The sequence below is a fragment of the Rana temporaria genome, chromosome 2, assembly GCF_905171775.1.
Source record: "Rana temporaria chromosome 2, aRanTem1.1, whole genome shotgun sequence".
Taxonomy (NCBI): Eukaryota; Metazoa; Chordata; class Amphibia; order Anura; family Ranidae; genus Rana; species Rana temporaria.
This window is the reverse complement of record NC_053490.1, coordinates 379,923,697-379,939,978: the sequence shown is the minus strand read 5'-3', so window position 1 is coordinate 379,939,978 and position 16,282 is coordinate 379,923,697. Positions and strand designations below refer to the sequence as shown.

General features: G+C 41.5%; 1 protein-coding gene across 1 annotated transcript in view; it reads left to right on the top strand.

The window, feature by feature from the left end:
• HEATR6 (HEAT repeat containing 6) overlaps positions 1–16,282 on the top strand; it is a 99,085-nt gene that overhangs the window by 13,985 nt on the left and 68,818 nt on the right. The window contains exons 3-7 of the mRNA XM_040337844.1: positions 184–324; positions 2,562–2,677; positions 7,777–7,891; positions 9,589–9,690; positions 11,424–11,561. Coding sequence (XP_040193778.1) covers positions 184–324; positions 2,562–2,677; positions 7,777–7,891; positions 9,589–9,690; positions 11,424–11,561 — 612 coding nt within the window. The remainder of the gene's footprint in view (positions 1–183; positions 325–2,561; positions 2,678–7,776; positions 7,892–9,588; positions 9,691–11,423; positions 11,562–16,282) is intronic.

Sequence of the window (16,282 nt, the reverse complement as noted above, 5' to 3'; positions counted from 1 at the left end):
CTTTTTTTTTTTTTCTTTATGCAGAATGTGCCTAATAAATAAAAGATGGCAAGTTGATGGCAATCTGCTACTCCAGCTAACATGCATAATTTAATACTCTGCCTCTGTATCACAAGCATAATTACAGATCTTTCTTTGCTTTGATCCTAAGTAACCTTTGATGATTTTTGCCTTTGGTGACAGGTAATTGTTGATGAGCAGAATTTGGATTTTCTCCTTGGATTCTCAGTTTCTGCTTTGAAACAATGTAGCTCCTGGACCCATGTGGAAATATTGCACGCCTTGGCAGCTTTAGTTTACAGCAATGGACATAAATGCCAGAAGGTAAGCGCAGTACTTCCTGCTCGGATTGTTTTCATTGACAAATTCTGTTTACGAGACAATGGGGATAATGAGTAATAAAATAGAACAAAGGTAAAATCAGCTGGCTTACCATATTAACCGTTGGCTGCCCAATGTAAGTATATGAACGTACTGGGCATCAAGTTGTTATACCGGGTTAAATAATGACTGCAGGTCTTGGTACTGGTGAGTGGGGTTTTTTTTTTTTTCCGGCTTTCCTTTACAGCCGCCTGATAACTTTTGCAGCACTGTGGATCCCCCTCCCCATTCCATCGGGGAGCCCGGGACCACCAAGGCTAGACCAAGCGGCCTGGTCAGCTGCCCACAGAGGAGCGTCTGCTCCCCCATCTCCTCTGTAACAAATGAAGCTGAAAGCAATGGCGATTTCAGCACTTCCAGTTTTAGAGCTTACAGGCCCTGGCTGATACAGCCTGGAAGCGGCTGATTAACCAGATATGTGTTTGATCAACTGCCTTGGAGTGCAGGAGAGACATCAGGGGTATAATAATAATAGTAATGATAAAAAAGGAAAATCTCCTCTGTTCCCCCCCATGCTCATGCGAAAATGCTAAAGCACACGTAGGTCTGGCATGCATATGGAAAGTGGTAATACCGCCACACGGGTATAGCATTGCTGCAAACATCAGAGTTAGAGCAATAATTCTAGCGCCTTTCCTCACCTTTCACGCTAAACGGATAACCCGTAAAAACATTTACGGTAAATTGTCGCCTATGGACAATTTTGGGTACTGTAGTTTGCTGTTTGACAGGCATGCGCAATTTTAAATCTTGGCATGTTGGCTATCTGTTTACATGAGGCAATGTCTTTTCTCTTCCGTTCATAGACGGGCACAGCCTTCATTTGACATTAGGGTTATATCCGCTTTCACTAGGAGAAATCTCCTGGTAGGAAGAAGCGTAACCCTAAGGTCAATGAAGGCTGTGTCCGTCTATGAACTCAGAGAAACGGGTTTTACGGTGAGTACAAAAATCCTATTTTCTCTTTCGTTCATAGACGGACACAGCCTTCATTGACCTTAGGGTTATGCTTCTTCCTACCAGGAGATTTCTCCTAGTGAAAGCGGATATAACCCTAATGTCAAATGAAGGCTGTGTCCGTCTATGAGAAATGGATTTTACGGTGAGTACAAAAATCCTATTTTTTTTTTTTTACCCCAAAAAATGTGTATTGTGTTTTGTGTGCATTTAAAATCAATTTGTACCTGAAAATTAGCATTTTATAAACGGATGTGCAAATATTGCATGTCATAAAAAACTGCATCAGCCAATATTTTATTCTCCAGGGCCTCCTTTTACAAAATATATTAAGTTTGAGAGTTCTATGTAAATTTTCTACCAAACATTTTTTTGAAATTTTTTAAATTAAATCCATGTTTTAAAAAAAAAATAAAGCACTGGACAATGCCAGGAATATCTTGAAGAGACCGTTATACTAATGATTGTTTAGTATGTGTGTGTGTGTGTGTATATGTGTGTGTGTGTGTATATATATATATATATATATATATATATATATATATATATATATATATATATATATATATATATATATATATATATATATATATATATATATATATATATATATATATATATATATATATAATCATAAATGCCCACTCTACCATACAGTGTATGTATTGTGATAGTCTGTCACTGTGTAAAGGAGCTTTAATGCTTAAGTATTAATCCAAGTGGCTTCCTCTGTTCCATCTTGGATGTGTGGTAAAATGTCTTCAGCTTTACAGGTACAGTTGAATGTGACTAACCACTGTTGGCTTTACCATGATCTGGGTAAATGAAAACCTTCATGGGCTTAATTATAGTGCTTCTATACCATTTGATTTTGTAGGGCGCGCTGTGCTTTTATAAAACAGCACTATCCTTTTTACCTGTTAAATTACTTAGCCCAGCTGAAAATCTATATGGTACCATATGAGCAGAGAGAAGGCAGGGTTATGTATTTTCTGTTTTATTAGCTGCTTGGGTTGTAAATGGATTGTAAAGCTTGCAGATGCATACACTTTCAATCATGGCGTTTTATATGATCCAACTGATCAATAGTATGTCAACATTAAATGGTGGCACCAAACTGTAGTGAATATGTGAACATCCTTTAATGTCAAACAATTGTAGCCATTTATGTGATTAATACAGTAACCACTAGATTACTTTTTTTTTTCTTTTATTTAAAACAGTATCTTCCATATTTGTTGGGCCCAAATGGAATACTTGTACAATTTAGTGATACCAGCAAAACGGACCCAGAGTTACTGAGGGCTGCAGTTCACTGCATGGCCAATCTATGCCTCTGGTAAGTACTGTGTCTTAAAGAGGAGGTTCAGTCTGTAATATAATATATATTGGCTGCCCATTGCGCCTATGTGACCCGAGCTGCGCTTTTTAAATGGTTTTGCAGTCTTCTGGGACCTGTGACGCATCCAAGAAGGCTGCGGGGAGGGAGGGGGGAAAAAACTTCAGCTTGGATTGACTAGGCGATCCAAGCAGAAGTGGTTAGTGGGTACCTGTCAAAACTAGGTTACCCGTGTGTTATAGTTGCATGTTTACATTGGAATTGAATTATATTGTTGGTATATTAACTTTGCGTTTTTTTGTTTTTTTTAGTCTTTTTTTATTTTTTATTATTGTTTTGTAAGAAGCTTTAGGCCCCTTTCACATGTGCGGACCGTATGTCCGCATTTTCATCCATGAAAACGGGACATACATTGGTCCCTATGTGATTGCGGGTGTCAGCGGATAGTCATGCGGTCTGTGTTCATCCGATCCCCCCCCCCCCCCATAGGGGAGAGCGGAGGAAAGACAGGGCGCTCCCTACACAGTGTGCAGGGACCGCCCTGTCGGCCGACGGCTCACCTGGGATTTTACGGAGGATCTCCGCTGAGCTTTACGGACACGGACACGGATCATTACTGATCCGCCCCGTGTGAAAGGGCCCTTAAGCGTATGCATGCCTTCTGCACATATCCTTACCTGTCAAATGTCTCCTCTGTCTGTTATGAGACCTGAAACTGCCAGAGTCTGTGGGTGGGTCTGTTGTCTAGGGCTCGGTGGCCAGAGTCGTGATGTCAGTAGACTCCCCACCCACCTCTACACTCCCCTTGTCAACGTGCATTTTCTTCTGTGTATTTCTTACACTGAACTTCTGCTATGATCACCAACATCCAGTTAAAACCCAGAAAAGTCACCACTTGACTCCAGCATGTCCAATCATACTGAGGTGTGGAGCAGCCAATCATGGGAGAGCTGGAGAAGAAATGAGGGGATCTGAAGTACACAGAATGCCTCTCTCAGGCTTGTGCATGAGATATGTAAATCACCTGTCACTCACAGCAAGGGGGAACAACTTCTCAGTATGTGTTTTTTTTTTTTTATCTCACTGAAAAAAGATACGAGGACTGCTCAGAGCTGGATTCTTTGTGGCAACACTGGGCACAATTACATGAAATCCTATACTGTACAAGGTGCAAGCCTTAATTAAAAAAAAAAAATTGGGATTTACATCCACTTTAACACACTCTTACAACTCGGATTCATGAGTCTTAAGGTACAAAGTGTGTATAGATAGAGATATATAGATAGAAATATAGACAGAGATATATCATCCTGGATCTAAACTTTTCTACTTTCGAAAGGTTGCATAACGCTTTATGAAAAGGACCTCGCAGTACCGTGACACAAGAATGGTGGTGGAGGGTTTTAATTAAGTTCTGCAGCCAGTGGGTGGAAGTAGAAAAGTTAAGTTATCTAATGCAGACTTCCCCCATTCTCTATAAGTAAAGTTTGTTTTTTGATTGGCTGTCGGGCGCTGAACATCATGTAGACAGAAATGATCAGTACACAGGGAAACTTGCTGCTCTAAACTTGTGTCTCTGTAAAACAGTACAATGCTATGAATCTACAGTGCATCCGGAAAGTATTCACAGCGCTTCACTTTTTTTACATTTTGTTATGTTACAGCCTTATTCCAAAATGGATTCAATTCATTATTTTTCCTCAAAATTCTACAAACATTACCCCATAATGACAGCGTTAAAGAAGGTTGTTTGAATTTATTAAAAATATAAAAATCACATTTACATAAGTATTCATACCCTTTGCCATGACACTCAAAGTTGAGCTCCGATGCATCCCGTTTCCACTGGTCATCCTTGAGATGTTTCTACAACTTGATTGGAGCCCACCTGCGGTAAATTCAGTTGATTGGACATGATTTGGAAAGACACACACTTGTCTATATAAAAGGTCTCACAGTTAACAGTGCATGTCAGAGCACAAACCAAGCCATGAAGTCCAAGGAATTGTCTTTAGGCCTCCATGACCTGAATGTATCGAGGCACAGATCTGGCGAAGGGTACAGAACAATTTCTGCAGCATTGCAGGTCCCAATGAGCACAGTAGTCTCCATCTGTAAATGGAAGAGGTTTTGAACCATCAGGACTCGTCCTAAAGTGGGCCGCTTGACAAAACTGAGATATCGGGGGGGGGAGGCCTTAGGCAGGGAGGTGACCATGAACCCAATGGTCACTCTTGACAGAGCTTCAGATTTTTCTCTGTGGGTAGAGAAGAACCTTACAGAAGAATAGCCACTCCACCAATCAGGCCTGTATGGCAGAGTGGCCAGACGGAAGCCACTCCTCAATAAAAGGCACATGGCAGTCCACCTGGAGTTTCCCAAATGGACCTGAAGGACTCTCAGGTAATGAGAAACAAACTTTTCTGGTCTAATTGAAACAAAGATTGAACTCTCTGGCCTGAATGGCAAGCTTCATGTCTGGAGGAAACCAGGCACCGCTCATCACCTGGCCAGTACCATCCCTACAATGAAGCATGGTGATGGCAGCATCATGCTGTGGGAATGTTTTTTAGCGGCAGGTACTGTATGACCAGTCGGGATCAAAGGAAAGATGAATGTAGCAATGTACAGAGACATCCGTGATGAAAACCCTCTCCAGCACGCTCTGGACCTTAGACTGGGGCGAAGGTTCATATTCTAACAGGACAATTACCCTAAACACAGCCAAGATAACAAAGGAGTGGCTACAGGACAACTTTGTAAGTGGCCCAGACTTGAGCCCCATTGAACATCTCTGGAGAGATCTGAAAATGGCTGTGCACCGACGCTCTCTATACAACCTGATGGAGCTCGAGAAGAATGGGAGAAACTGCCGAAAAATATGTGTGCCAAGCTTGTAGCATCATACTCAAATGAACTTGAGGCTGTAATTGGTGCCAAAGGTGATTGAACAAAGTATTGCACAAAGCCTGTAAATACTTGTGTACATGTGATTTTATTTATTTTTTAATAATAATTAATATATATATATATAATTAGGGCTGCGGAAATTAACGATTAATTGTTCGATTAATCGTTAATTTCTTTGATCGACTAAAATATATATATTTTTTTTTTTTTGAGTATTCTTTTTTTTTTTTAAGTGTATTTTGTGCGTGTACTTGAGAGAGGAGCCGGACTGCAGGAGTTGGGAGTAGGCAGGCCTCCCCCAGAGGCAATCTGCCACCTTTCTCCATGCCCCGGGTGGCAATGGTGGGTGTGTGAGGGGGTCTTCCCACACAGCCCGCCCTACCTGCTCCGCTTTGAAGCCCAACGGGGCAGAGGGACTCCCTATAAGGGAGTGAGAGGATCTAGTCCGCTCAACCAGCCCCGTTAGTCCTTCGCCTCTCTTTTTAGAGACCGCGTGGTCAAAGTACGTGCATGTTTACCCAATTTCGAGTGCATGTAAGTGTGGTGGTTTTTGTGGGAGGGGGGTGGGCGTACTAAGCGCAGGCTTACCTCGCATAGCACACCCACCGGGAGCCGGGCTAACACCACCAAACTCAATTCACATGTAGCTGAGACCGGGATCCGAACCCCCAGCTGCAGAGGTGAATGGCTTGTCAGCGCAGTGCCAATCGCGTTGAGCCACCGCAGCTCCATTGACTAAAATAATTTTGATCGAGCACGATCCGCGGAGTGAGCTCCGCGGTCTCGCCCATAGGAAAGACCACGGCTTCGGCCTAGCTCCGGAGCCGCGGCCATCTTGGTCCACTCGGTGTCAGCCGAGTAGCGGCGCGCTGACGTCATCCTCACCCGCCCGCCTGCTCGTATCCTCTTCCCTTTTGCACGTGTCAGCTACTCTGCGGACGGGTCTGCCGCCTGATGTAGGTAAGGACAACCATCCATATTAAAGCATGGGGGCAGATGTGTCTATAAAAGCATGGGGGCAGATTTGTCTATAAAAGCATGGGGGCAGATGTGTCTATTAAAGCATGGGGGCAGATGTGTCTATTAAAGCATGGGGGCAGATGTGTCTATTAAAGCATGGGGGCAGATGTGTCTATTAAAGCATGGGGGCAGATGTGTCTATTAAAGCATGGGGGCAGATGTGTCTATAAAATCATGGGGGCAGATGTGTATATTACAGCATGGGGGCAGATGTGTATATAAAAGCATGGGGGCAGATGCTGTAATATACAAATCTGCCCCCGTGCTGTAATATACACATCTGCCCCCGTGCTGTAATATACACATTTGCCTTCATACTGCAAGAATATACACATCTGCCCCCATGCTGTAATGTACACATGGGGGCAAATGTGTAATATTCTTGCAGCATGGGGGCATATGTGTATATTCTTGCAGCATGGGGGCAAATGTGTATATTCTTGCAGTATGGGGGCAGATGTGTATATTACAGCATGGGGGCAGATGTGTATATTACAGCATGGGGGCAGATACTGTAATATACACATCTGCCCCCATGCTGCCCCCACCACATTTACCACTGGCTAATGCAGAGTTACAATGCAAGGAGATCAGCTAAAAGTAGTTGTATCTGTATGTGCGTTAATTAATCGAAATTAGTCGATTAATCGATTAAAAAACAAAACGATTAATCGAACACAAAAATTTTAATCAGTCACAGCCCTAATATATATATATATATATATATATATATATATATATATATATATATATATATATATATATATATATATATATATATATATATATATATATATATATATATATATATATATATATAAAGATTTCAAACAAACTTCTGTCACATTGTCATTATGGGTAATGTTTGTAGAGTTTTGAGGAAAATGATGAATTTAATACATTTTGGAATAAGGCTGTAACATAACAATGTGGAAAAGTGAAGCGCTGTGATTACTTTCCGGATGCACTGTACAAGAACCTACTAAAGTGGATGGGTAAAATTAATTTTTCAGTAATTCATATTGGGAAATATGCCTAGACAAATATTTTTTTAAGTGTTAACATGAACTGCTGTTTGCATAGTAATATTAGAACCAGATTTTTGGCAGGAATTGTATGCTCAGACGTAGTCCTCTATATCCATACTCAAAACTGACTCTTTGTTTCAGCGTTCCTGCACAGCCTTACCTGGAGGAACCATACAGAATGACGTGTTTTAAAATATTTCTTGCCGTCCTCCAGAGCCCAAAACTTAACATTGTTGATGAGATAGCAAATTGCACAGTAAGTAACTGAACTGTCTTGAATAAAGTGAACCTGTATTATTGAAAGTATGGTGTGACACGAAAGGAACACAAAGTTGGTTAATATTGCAGTAGTTTTACTTTATTGATATACAGTAGATGTATGACATGAGGCACATATTCTGACCATATGCTACAGGGTTATGACTGATTGTTGTTAATGTTATACTACATGTGAATAAGCACTGAGTAATGTAATTGTACACCATTTTTGAAAATCAATAAAATGTTTTATGTGTGTGTGTGTGTATGTATGTATGTATGTGTGTATATATATATAATGTGTGTAATAAATATATAATTTAAAAAAAAAAGCGTACTTGTATTTTGTCCATACTGAAAGGAAAATTCAAACTATTTTTTTTTTTCTTGCAATGTGCCCTTTGCGCTTACTATAGGATCTGACCACTCTAGAAGAGGCGATTTCTTTGCACAGCTAGAAATCTCCCTCATTGTTCACAACATTGTGGTGTAAACAGGGCACATAGAGAACCATTTTTGTTTTTCTTTGTAAACTTGCAGAGACTTTGTTATGTATCTCTGCTCAGAAATATATCCACATGTGATACCAGTGTTATGGTGTGAACAGGATACATAGAAAACAATTGTTATCTTTGTGTTCTTGCAGAGACATTCATAATAAACATGCACAACTCTGCATATGGTGTGGAAAAAGCTTATGCAAATCAAGTTTGCTTGTTTTTTCCATTGGTTTTTATGCTTGAATGGTGTGAACAAGACCTTTAAGTGTCCTCCCGCCACCATCCGGTGCTTCTTCGGGCTCTCCCGTGCCATCGGGGGCCCGGAGAACGAATCGACCAGGGCCCAATGCAGAGGATAGTTATTTCTGGTCATCTCTGACTGTCGGAGGCCAGGACGAGACATTACAGCGTCACTCTGAAGTAAACATAGAGGCTGTCAGAATGAGATCTGTGAATTTTTTTTTACATTTTTTTTTCGATCTCATGCGTTCCAGCCTGGAGGAGAGATGTGGGGTCTTATTACAAGGTATGTTTATATTCCTTGTAATGGCAATAAAAGTGATAAAAAAAAAAACACCACCACACATGTGAGGTATCGCTGCATGCGTTACAGCATGTGCAACAATTCTAGCACTAGACCTCCTCTGTAACTCTAAACTGGTAACCTGTAAAAAAAACTGTAACCTGATTTTTAAGTACCGAAGTTTGGCGCCATTCCATTAGTGCGCAATTTTAAAGCATTACAAGTTAGGTGTCTATTTACTCGGCGTAACATCATCTTTCACATTATAAAAAAAAAATGGGCTAACTTTACTGTTGTGTTACTTTTTATAATGCATGAAACCGAAAAAGGCCATTTGAAAAATTATTGCGCAAATACCATGCGAGATAAAGTTGCAATGACCGCCAATTTATTCCCTAGGGTGTCTGCTAAAAAAAAAATATGTTTGGGTGTTCTGAGTAATTTTTCAGCAAAAAATGATGATTATTACATGTAGGAGAGGAGTGCCAGAATTTGCCCAGTGTGGAAGTGGTTAACAAAGCCTGTTAGAAGCCTTGTTTTTGAAGCAAGTGTAAACTAGCCCTGAAGGTTTTTTGTTTTGTATCGGTAGCTCATGTTAAGCAATATTTAGTCTATATCCTTCTTCTTTTTTTTTTTTTTTTATCCTTTTATGGACAACTGTTATTTTTTCAGTTATTACAGAATTCTTTGAAAGGCATACAGTCTATATTAAATGGTAGCAAAATGTCACTGAAGGAAACTGAACAACTTGGATCATTGCTTGCTGTGCTTAAGGTAATATAGTTTTTTGTATTGTATTGTACTTTCTTTTTTTTTTTTTTTTTTTTTGTTTGAGGCAGAATATTTTGACAGTTTCAGTTATTTTTTATGTATAGATATTGATACTGCTGCTTGTTAACACCATGATAGAAGTGTGATTTTGCAGCCACATTGCAGTGCCTGTGTAATGACACATACTATAATACAGCTAACTAGAAACTCACCCTTGTATTGAAGCTGAACTCCCTCCTTCCCCAGTCTACCATCTTTACTGCAGAGGAAGGGGGTTCTCCTTAAGGTGTCCACATCACTCCCTGAGTGACATGGTAATTTCCTATTGGTTGTCCAGTTGTGAGAAACATTTAAGCCTCGCACACACCACTCCTCTTTTTTTTTTTTTTTTACGTTCAACCTGAAAAAAACCTGACAGCTTAGGTTGGAGCCACTATACTAACAATTCGATGTTCGTACAGAAATCGCTGCTACTTGTACTATTCTGGTCTGACAGGGGGATGGCCCCCCACCATTGGCTAAGAGCGCTGATCTGGAGCCGGTAAGACTTTTTCGGCCATGAGCCTTCCACAGAACCTGGCCAAACATCCTACTTCTGTTAATTCGGTCCATATGTACTGGGCTTAAGCCTTCAGAAAACTGAACGAGATGTCATAAAGAAGCAACCAATCTGGTACAGACTGCGGCGCTAGATCGCTCACAGAAGCTGTCAGCAAGGGACATGTGCAGTAAACTTATGTGAGACTAGGTTTTAGAAGGGTGGAAAGTGGGTTCAGCTTTTTCTGGCGATGGGTTTTGATGCTTACATTATTAAAATAAGGCAATTTCATTTATTTGTGCAAAAAATAGTAACACTTGCGCAACCCAAAAAACTGTGCAACCAAATATATCAAATGTGCGTCCTTCACATAATAAAATTGAAAACTCTGGGAATGTATCCTATAAATCCTTCCCAAGAATGAATGTAAAACAAACTGACTGAATTAAACATCCATAGCAAATGACATTCACTGTGGATGGATGATGGATGGATCCTTAGGTAAAAAACGCAGGTGATAATACCGTTTTTTACACGACAGCCAGGTAATAGGCAATAATAAAAGTAGCCACACAGGCCGCTTACCAAATGTGCCCATTTGATCTCTATTACGGAGATCAAATGGGCACATACAGGAGGGATCAATCTGGTCATTTGTCCAACCTGATCCTCTCCTTCACTTTTCAGTTCCAGGTGGTGCTATGGTGATCTCCGTGAAATCCCTTTTCTGGGACTGGATTAGCTCATGCAGGATATTTAAAAGAGTAAAAAGGAAGGCTTCATAGTGCAGTAGATTTAAAACAAAAGTTTTTATCCCATTCACTGGGCTACTGACTTGGAAGCAAAAAGTAGCAAACAATTAAAACGATACTTCTCAGCTGCGGCTCAAGTCTGTCGGCTGGTTCGTGGTGACGTCAGGTCCTAATGCTCCACCTGACACAACTTTTCGCTGTAAGAGGCATCGGCAGGGAAAGGAGGCTTATTTTTTTGCACATTTTTATGAGCTGAATATTCAGGCTCTGTTTTAGTTGCAGCACCATCAGATATTTATCATTCATTGTTTTGTTTCAATTTTTGTTAATTTTTTGATAATTTTTGAATATTTGTTTTTATATATATATATTTTTTTTTTGTCATGGGATTAGCACGGATTTATCACTTTTAACAATTTTCTTTTATAATTGCTGTTTTATTTTAGAAATATATGCTGCATGGACTTCCTGGATTCAATATAGCAATGCCTTCAATTATTTATCCCACTCCCTTGCCTCAGTATGATGGCATTTCACCTTTGAAACCTGAGCAAAGTGAGAGAACCCCATGTCGACCAGCTTGGGTAAGTAACTAAATCTTTTAGCATATAGAGTGTATTCTTCCTACCTGTATAGAAGCCATTTAAATAGGCTATGAGCCACATACGGAGTGCATTGTTTTAAAAAAAAAAAGTTGCCCATCATATTGGAGTCCTTTTATAAAAATACAGCAGAGTGCTTTTTAAATGAATAAAGGGGGTGAAAGAAAAGGCCAGGGGGGGAGCCTGCATGTGTTTGCTGTGACTATCCTTCAATCATGAAGTACTCTATGCTGCATTTAAAAACGATAACTGATAACCACGGGCTTCAGAGTATAATGAAGTGGGGATAATGATCTCTGCTCCCTATTTTATAAATGGGTCCTGTCGACTTACCTTGTGAAACAATAAAGGTTCACCATGGTGTTCTGTTTTTTAAAGAGACCTTTTTTAGGACAGAAATATAGAAGTTGCCACTTGTGGTGTTTTACTAAAACTGGAAAGAGCAAAGTCTAGTGCATAGAAACCAATCAGCTTCCAGGTTGTTTTGTGAAAGCTTAAAGTAATTGTAAAGGTTCCCTTACTTTTTACATATATATACTAAATATTGCTTAACACAACAAAAACAAACCTGTTATACTTCCCTGATCTGTGCAAGGGTTTTGCACAGAGCAGCCCTGATCCTCCTCTTCTGGGGTGCCTCGCTGGCACTCTTGGCTCCTCCAATTCATTTGGTGCCCCCATGGAAAACCTCTTTCCATTGACACAGACAGCGTGACTCGGGGGTCCCCCCCACCACTCACCTGTCGCTGGATTTGATTGTCAGCAGCGGGAACCAATGGCTCCTGCTGCTATCAATTTGCCCAATGAGGAAAGAAACAGCGGCTGGGACCGCTGGGCTCGTGCACATCGCTGCTTTGAATGGGCTCAGGTAAGAAAAAGAGGGGGCTCTGGGGGAAGCTGCAGCAAAGAAGGTTTTTCACCTTAATGCATAGAATGCATTAAAGCAGAGGTCCGCCCACCGCTGCAAAAATTAAAAGCCAGCAGCTACACATACTACAGCTGCTGGCTTTTAATAATAGGACACTTACCTGTCCTGGAGTCCAGCGATATTGGCACCGCAGCTGATTTTTTCATCAGGTGTCAGGTTGCGCCGCCGCCATTTGGGGTAAGAAAAACCCCAGCAGTTTAGCCTTGCGACTTCAAGGCGGGTCTCTACTGCTTATGCGCAAGGATCTGCTCCTCTCTCCTGCTGGCCCGGCGGCAGGGGATGGAGGAGGAGGGAGCCGAGAGGTGACGTTAATAGCTGTGGCTCTCGCAAGTGGGGACAGGATACCCGTCAAAGACAGGGGGGAGGTGACAATTTAATTGAACAAGCTGAAGTTAGAAACTGGCTGCCATGCACAGCTGCACCAGATTTTGCACTCTTCAGTTTAGTAAATCAACTCCACTATTTACTAGTTTTAGATGATGCATTACAAATCTGCAAAAACCTTTGTTTCTCTTATCGTGCATGGACGGACACAGCTCCTTAAATCTTGACAAGTGGGTTATGTTCCCTGTTTACAGGAGAGGACTAGGCAGAAACATGTTAAATAATTAAATACATGTTACATTAACTGAGTTGAACAGCCCCGCCCATGGGGCGGTCCCTCCAGACATAACCCTCCTCACTGCAGCCTCAGTTTCGTTCTGCCTAGCAAGGAGAAGGACGTATGGCTCCCTTTGGGCCCAGAGCCCTGAGGAGAAATTTTATTTTATTTTACTCAGTTTTGGAGTTCTGACTGTCTTTTGTGTCTGTCTCTGGTCCACAAAAGGGCCTGGCGGTCTTGTCGACCACCATTTCTCGGTGGATCAGGCAGGCCGTCATACAGGCCTATGCTCTTAAGGGGCGGGCCCCCCTTTCCGGTCACGCCACTTTCGACCAGGGCAATTGGTGCTTCCTGGGTTTTTTTTTCGACATCATGCGTCGGTCTCACAGGTGTGCGAGGCGGTGACTTGCTCGTCCGTTCGTGCTTTTTCCAGAATTTACATGGTTGCTGTGAGTGCATTTTATGATGCTTTTTTCGCCCGCTAGTTTTTGCCGGCGGCTGTTTAAAGTTGCACCTCCTCCGATGAGGAGCTCTGCTTATTTTGGGGTCGGCCAATTTATTGTCGGCCAACAAACACGAAACCTATGTTTTTTTTTTTTTTTTTTTTGTTTTTTTTTGCGGCAACCCTTTGGGCAACTTCTGTTAATGTTGTGTTATGGTGAGCATTGCTTCTAAGCATGCGTGTTTGTACTCTGGAGTTTTGTCCGAAGGGCTTGTGTACACACGATCGGAAAATCCGACAAGACACAATTGTTGGCAGACAATTTTAAAGCATGCTATCCCACGTTTGTCTGTGGAAAATCCGTCAACAATTGTCCGATGGATCGTACAAAGGGTCAGACTTTCCGACGACAGCCTGTCATCACGCAACTCGTCCAATCGTGTGTATGAGGCTCAATGGTAGATTTCTGTCCTGTGAAAATCCTGGACCTGCAACAAAGAGTCTGCATATGTTAACACTTACCCCAGCAATCTCCATTCTAACAAAAAACATGTGTTTCCAATTTATATGGGGGGGCAGCACTGTGGCTAAGTGGTTAGAAACTTCCGCCTGGCAGCACTAAGGCCGTTGGTTTGAATACCAACTACGGCACTACCTGCTTGGGGTTTGTATGTTCTCCCTGTGCTTGCCCAGTGTACAATATATATGTAAATCACTGTTTAAAAATGATGAAAGCTATATTAGTGCCTGTAATAACTACAGTATCATGACATCAAGAGTTTATAAATGCAAGCAAGTAAACCAAGCCTCAGGGTTTTCATATAGAAAGGAAAATGGAGACGCCTATTAACCACTTAAGGACCGCCGCATGTACATTTACGTCGGCCGAATGGCACGGACAGGCACATCCACGTAACTGTACGTCCCTGCCTAGACGTGGGTCCGATCGGGACCCCCCCCGGTACATGCGGCGGTTCCCGTGGCTGTCCGAGGGATGAGGGGGCAGCTGTTTGTTTTTGTCCGCCCCCTCCGGATCGCTCTCAGCCAATCCGCGTGCTCCCCCTGCGTGTCACTTCCTCTGAGGGAAGTGATGTGATCTCTCCTCTCGGCAGTATTTTCAACCGCCGCTGAGGAGAGATCACATTACACAGTGAGTCTGCACAACACTACACACCAGTACACGCAGGCACATTAACCCCTTGCGATCACCCCCACCCCCCTGTCACAGTGTCACTGAATGCAGTGATCCTATATGTACTGATCACTGCATTTGGTGTCAGTGTGACAGGCAGTTAGTGTTAGGTTCAGGGTAGCCCCCGTACCCCCCCTAATAAAGTTTTAACCCCTTGATCACCACCCTAGTTAACCCTTTCACTCCCTAATGCCAGTGTCACTAAGCGATCATTTTTCTGATCGCTGTATTGGTGTCGCTGTTCCCACTAGGTAGCTATTTTTTTTTTTTTTTTTTTTTATTGCGTTTTTTTTTTTTTTTTTTTTTTTACTAAAGACATGTGGCTGAATAAATTTTGGCCTAAATGTTTGACTAAAATTTAGTTTATTTGATTTTTCTTATAACAAAAAGTAGAAAATATTTTTTTTTTTTTCAAAAATGTCGCTCTATTTTTGTGTATATAGTGCAAAAAATAAACGCACAGGCGATCAAATACCACCAAAAGAAAGCTCTATTTGTGGGTAGAAAGGGACGCAAATTTTGTTTGGGAGCCACGTCGCACGACCGCGCAATTGTCTGTTAAAGCGACGCAGTGCCGAATTGTAAAAACCCCTTGGGTCATTTGGCAGCATATTGGTCCGGTCCTTAAGTGGTTAAAAAAATAAAAATAAAGGTCTTTTAAATCCAAAGTCCTGAATGTATGCAGGGAACAGATGACCCTCTTGATAATTTGGGATTTAATCTGCAAATGTGCCAACAAATTGACCATGAATATAGCTACCCCCTGAAGTGGAACAAGCATTACCTGCAATATTGGTCTTATTTTTATGTCCGCAGTGCCAAAAGCAGCATTACTTGCATTCATTTCTAACAGTGCAGTGAGTATGGGTGAGAATGGGTTAATGTACTAGAAAGGCAACCATCAGGAAACGGTGTCAGAACAGCTTTACTTTTCCAACACTTTCTCTTCTTACATCTGTGCTTCTTTGCTGTACTAATTTTACTTTCTTACACCCCTCCCTTTGCTACATTTAACGGTATATTACAAAATAGGGGGTATTAATGTGATCAAACTATATTTACCACGCATTGCAGTTTGGAAAATAACTGGTATTTGAATCAAACTGATTGACACTTGGTTGTTAAGCATTTTTGCGTTTGACAGAAATACTCTGTACAGATCCACTTCATGATAAAAGATTGAAAGCTTTGTTTGTCTGTAGATACGTTTTATAAATATATATTTGTGTAGCAGCCACACAGCAAAAAATAAATAAAAAAAGTTAACCAATCTGTTTCAACTATTCAGGTTAAAAGGCAGAGGTTTTAGCAGTGGTGGCTGGTGCACCAAATTTTTTTTTTTGGGGGGGGGGGGGGCGCAAACAAACGAAAAAAAACAAACAATTGCAGCCACACTGTGCCCATCAATTGTCGCCACACTGCCATGCCATCAATTGTCGCCACTGTGCCATGCCAAACGCAGCCACTGTGCCATGCCAAACGCACCCACTGTGCCCATCAATTGACGCCACTGTGCCCTGTAAAATGCTGCCAGATTGCT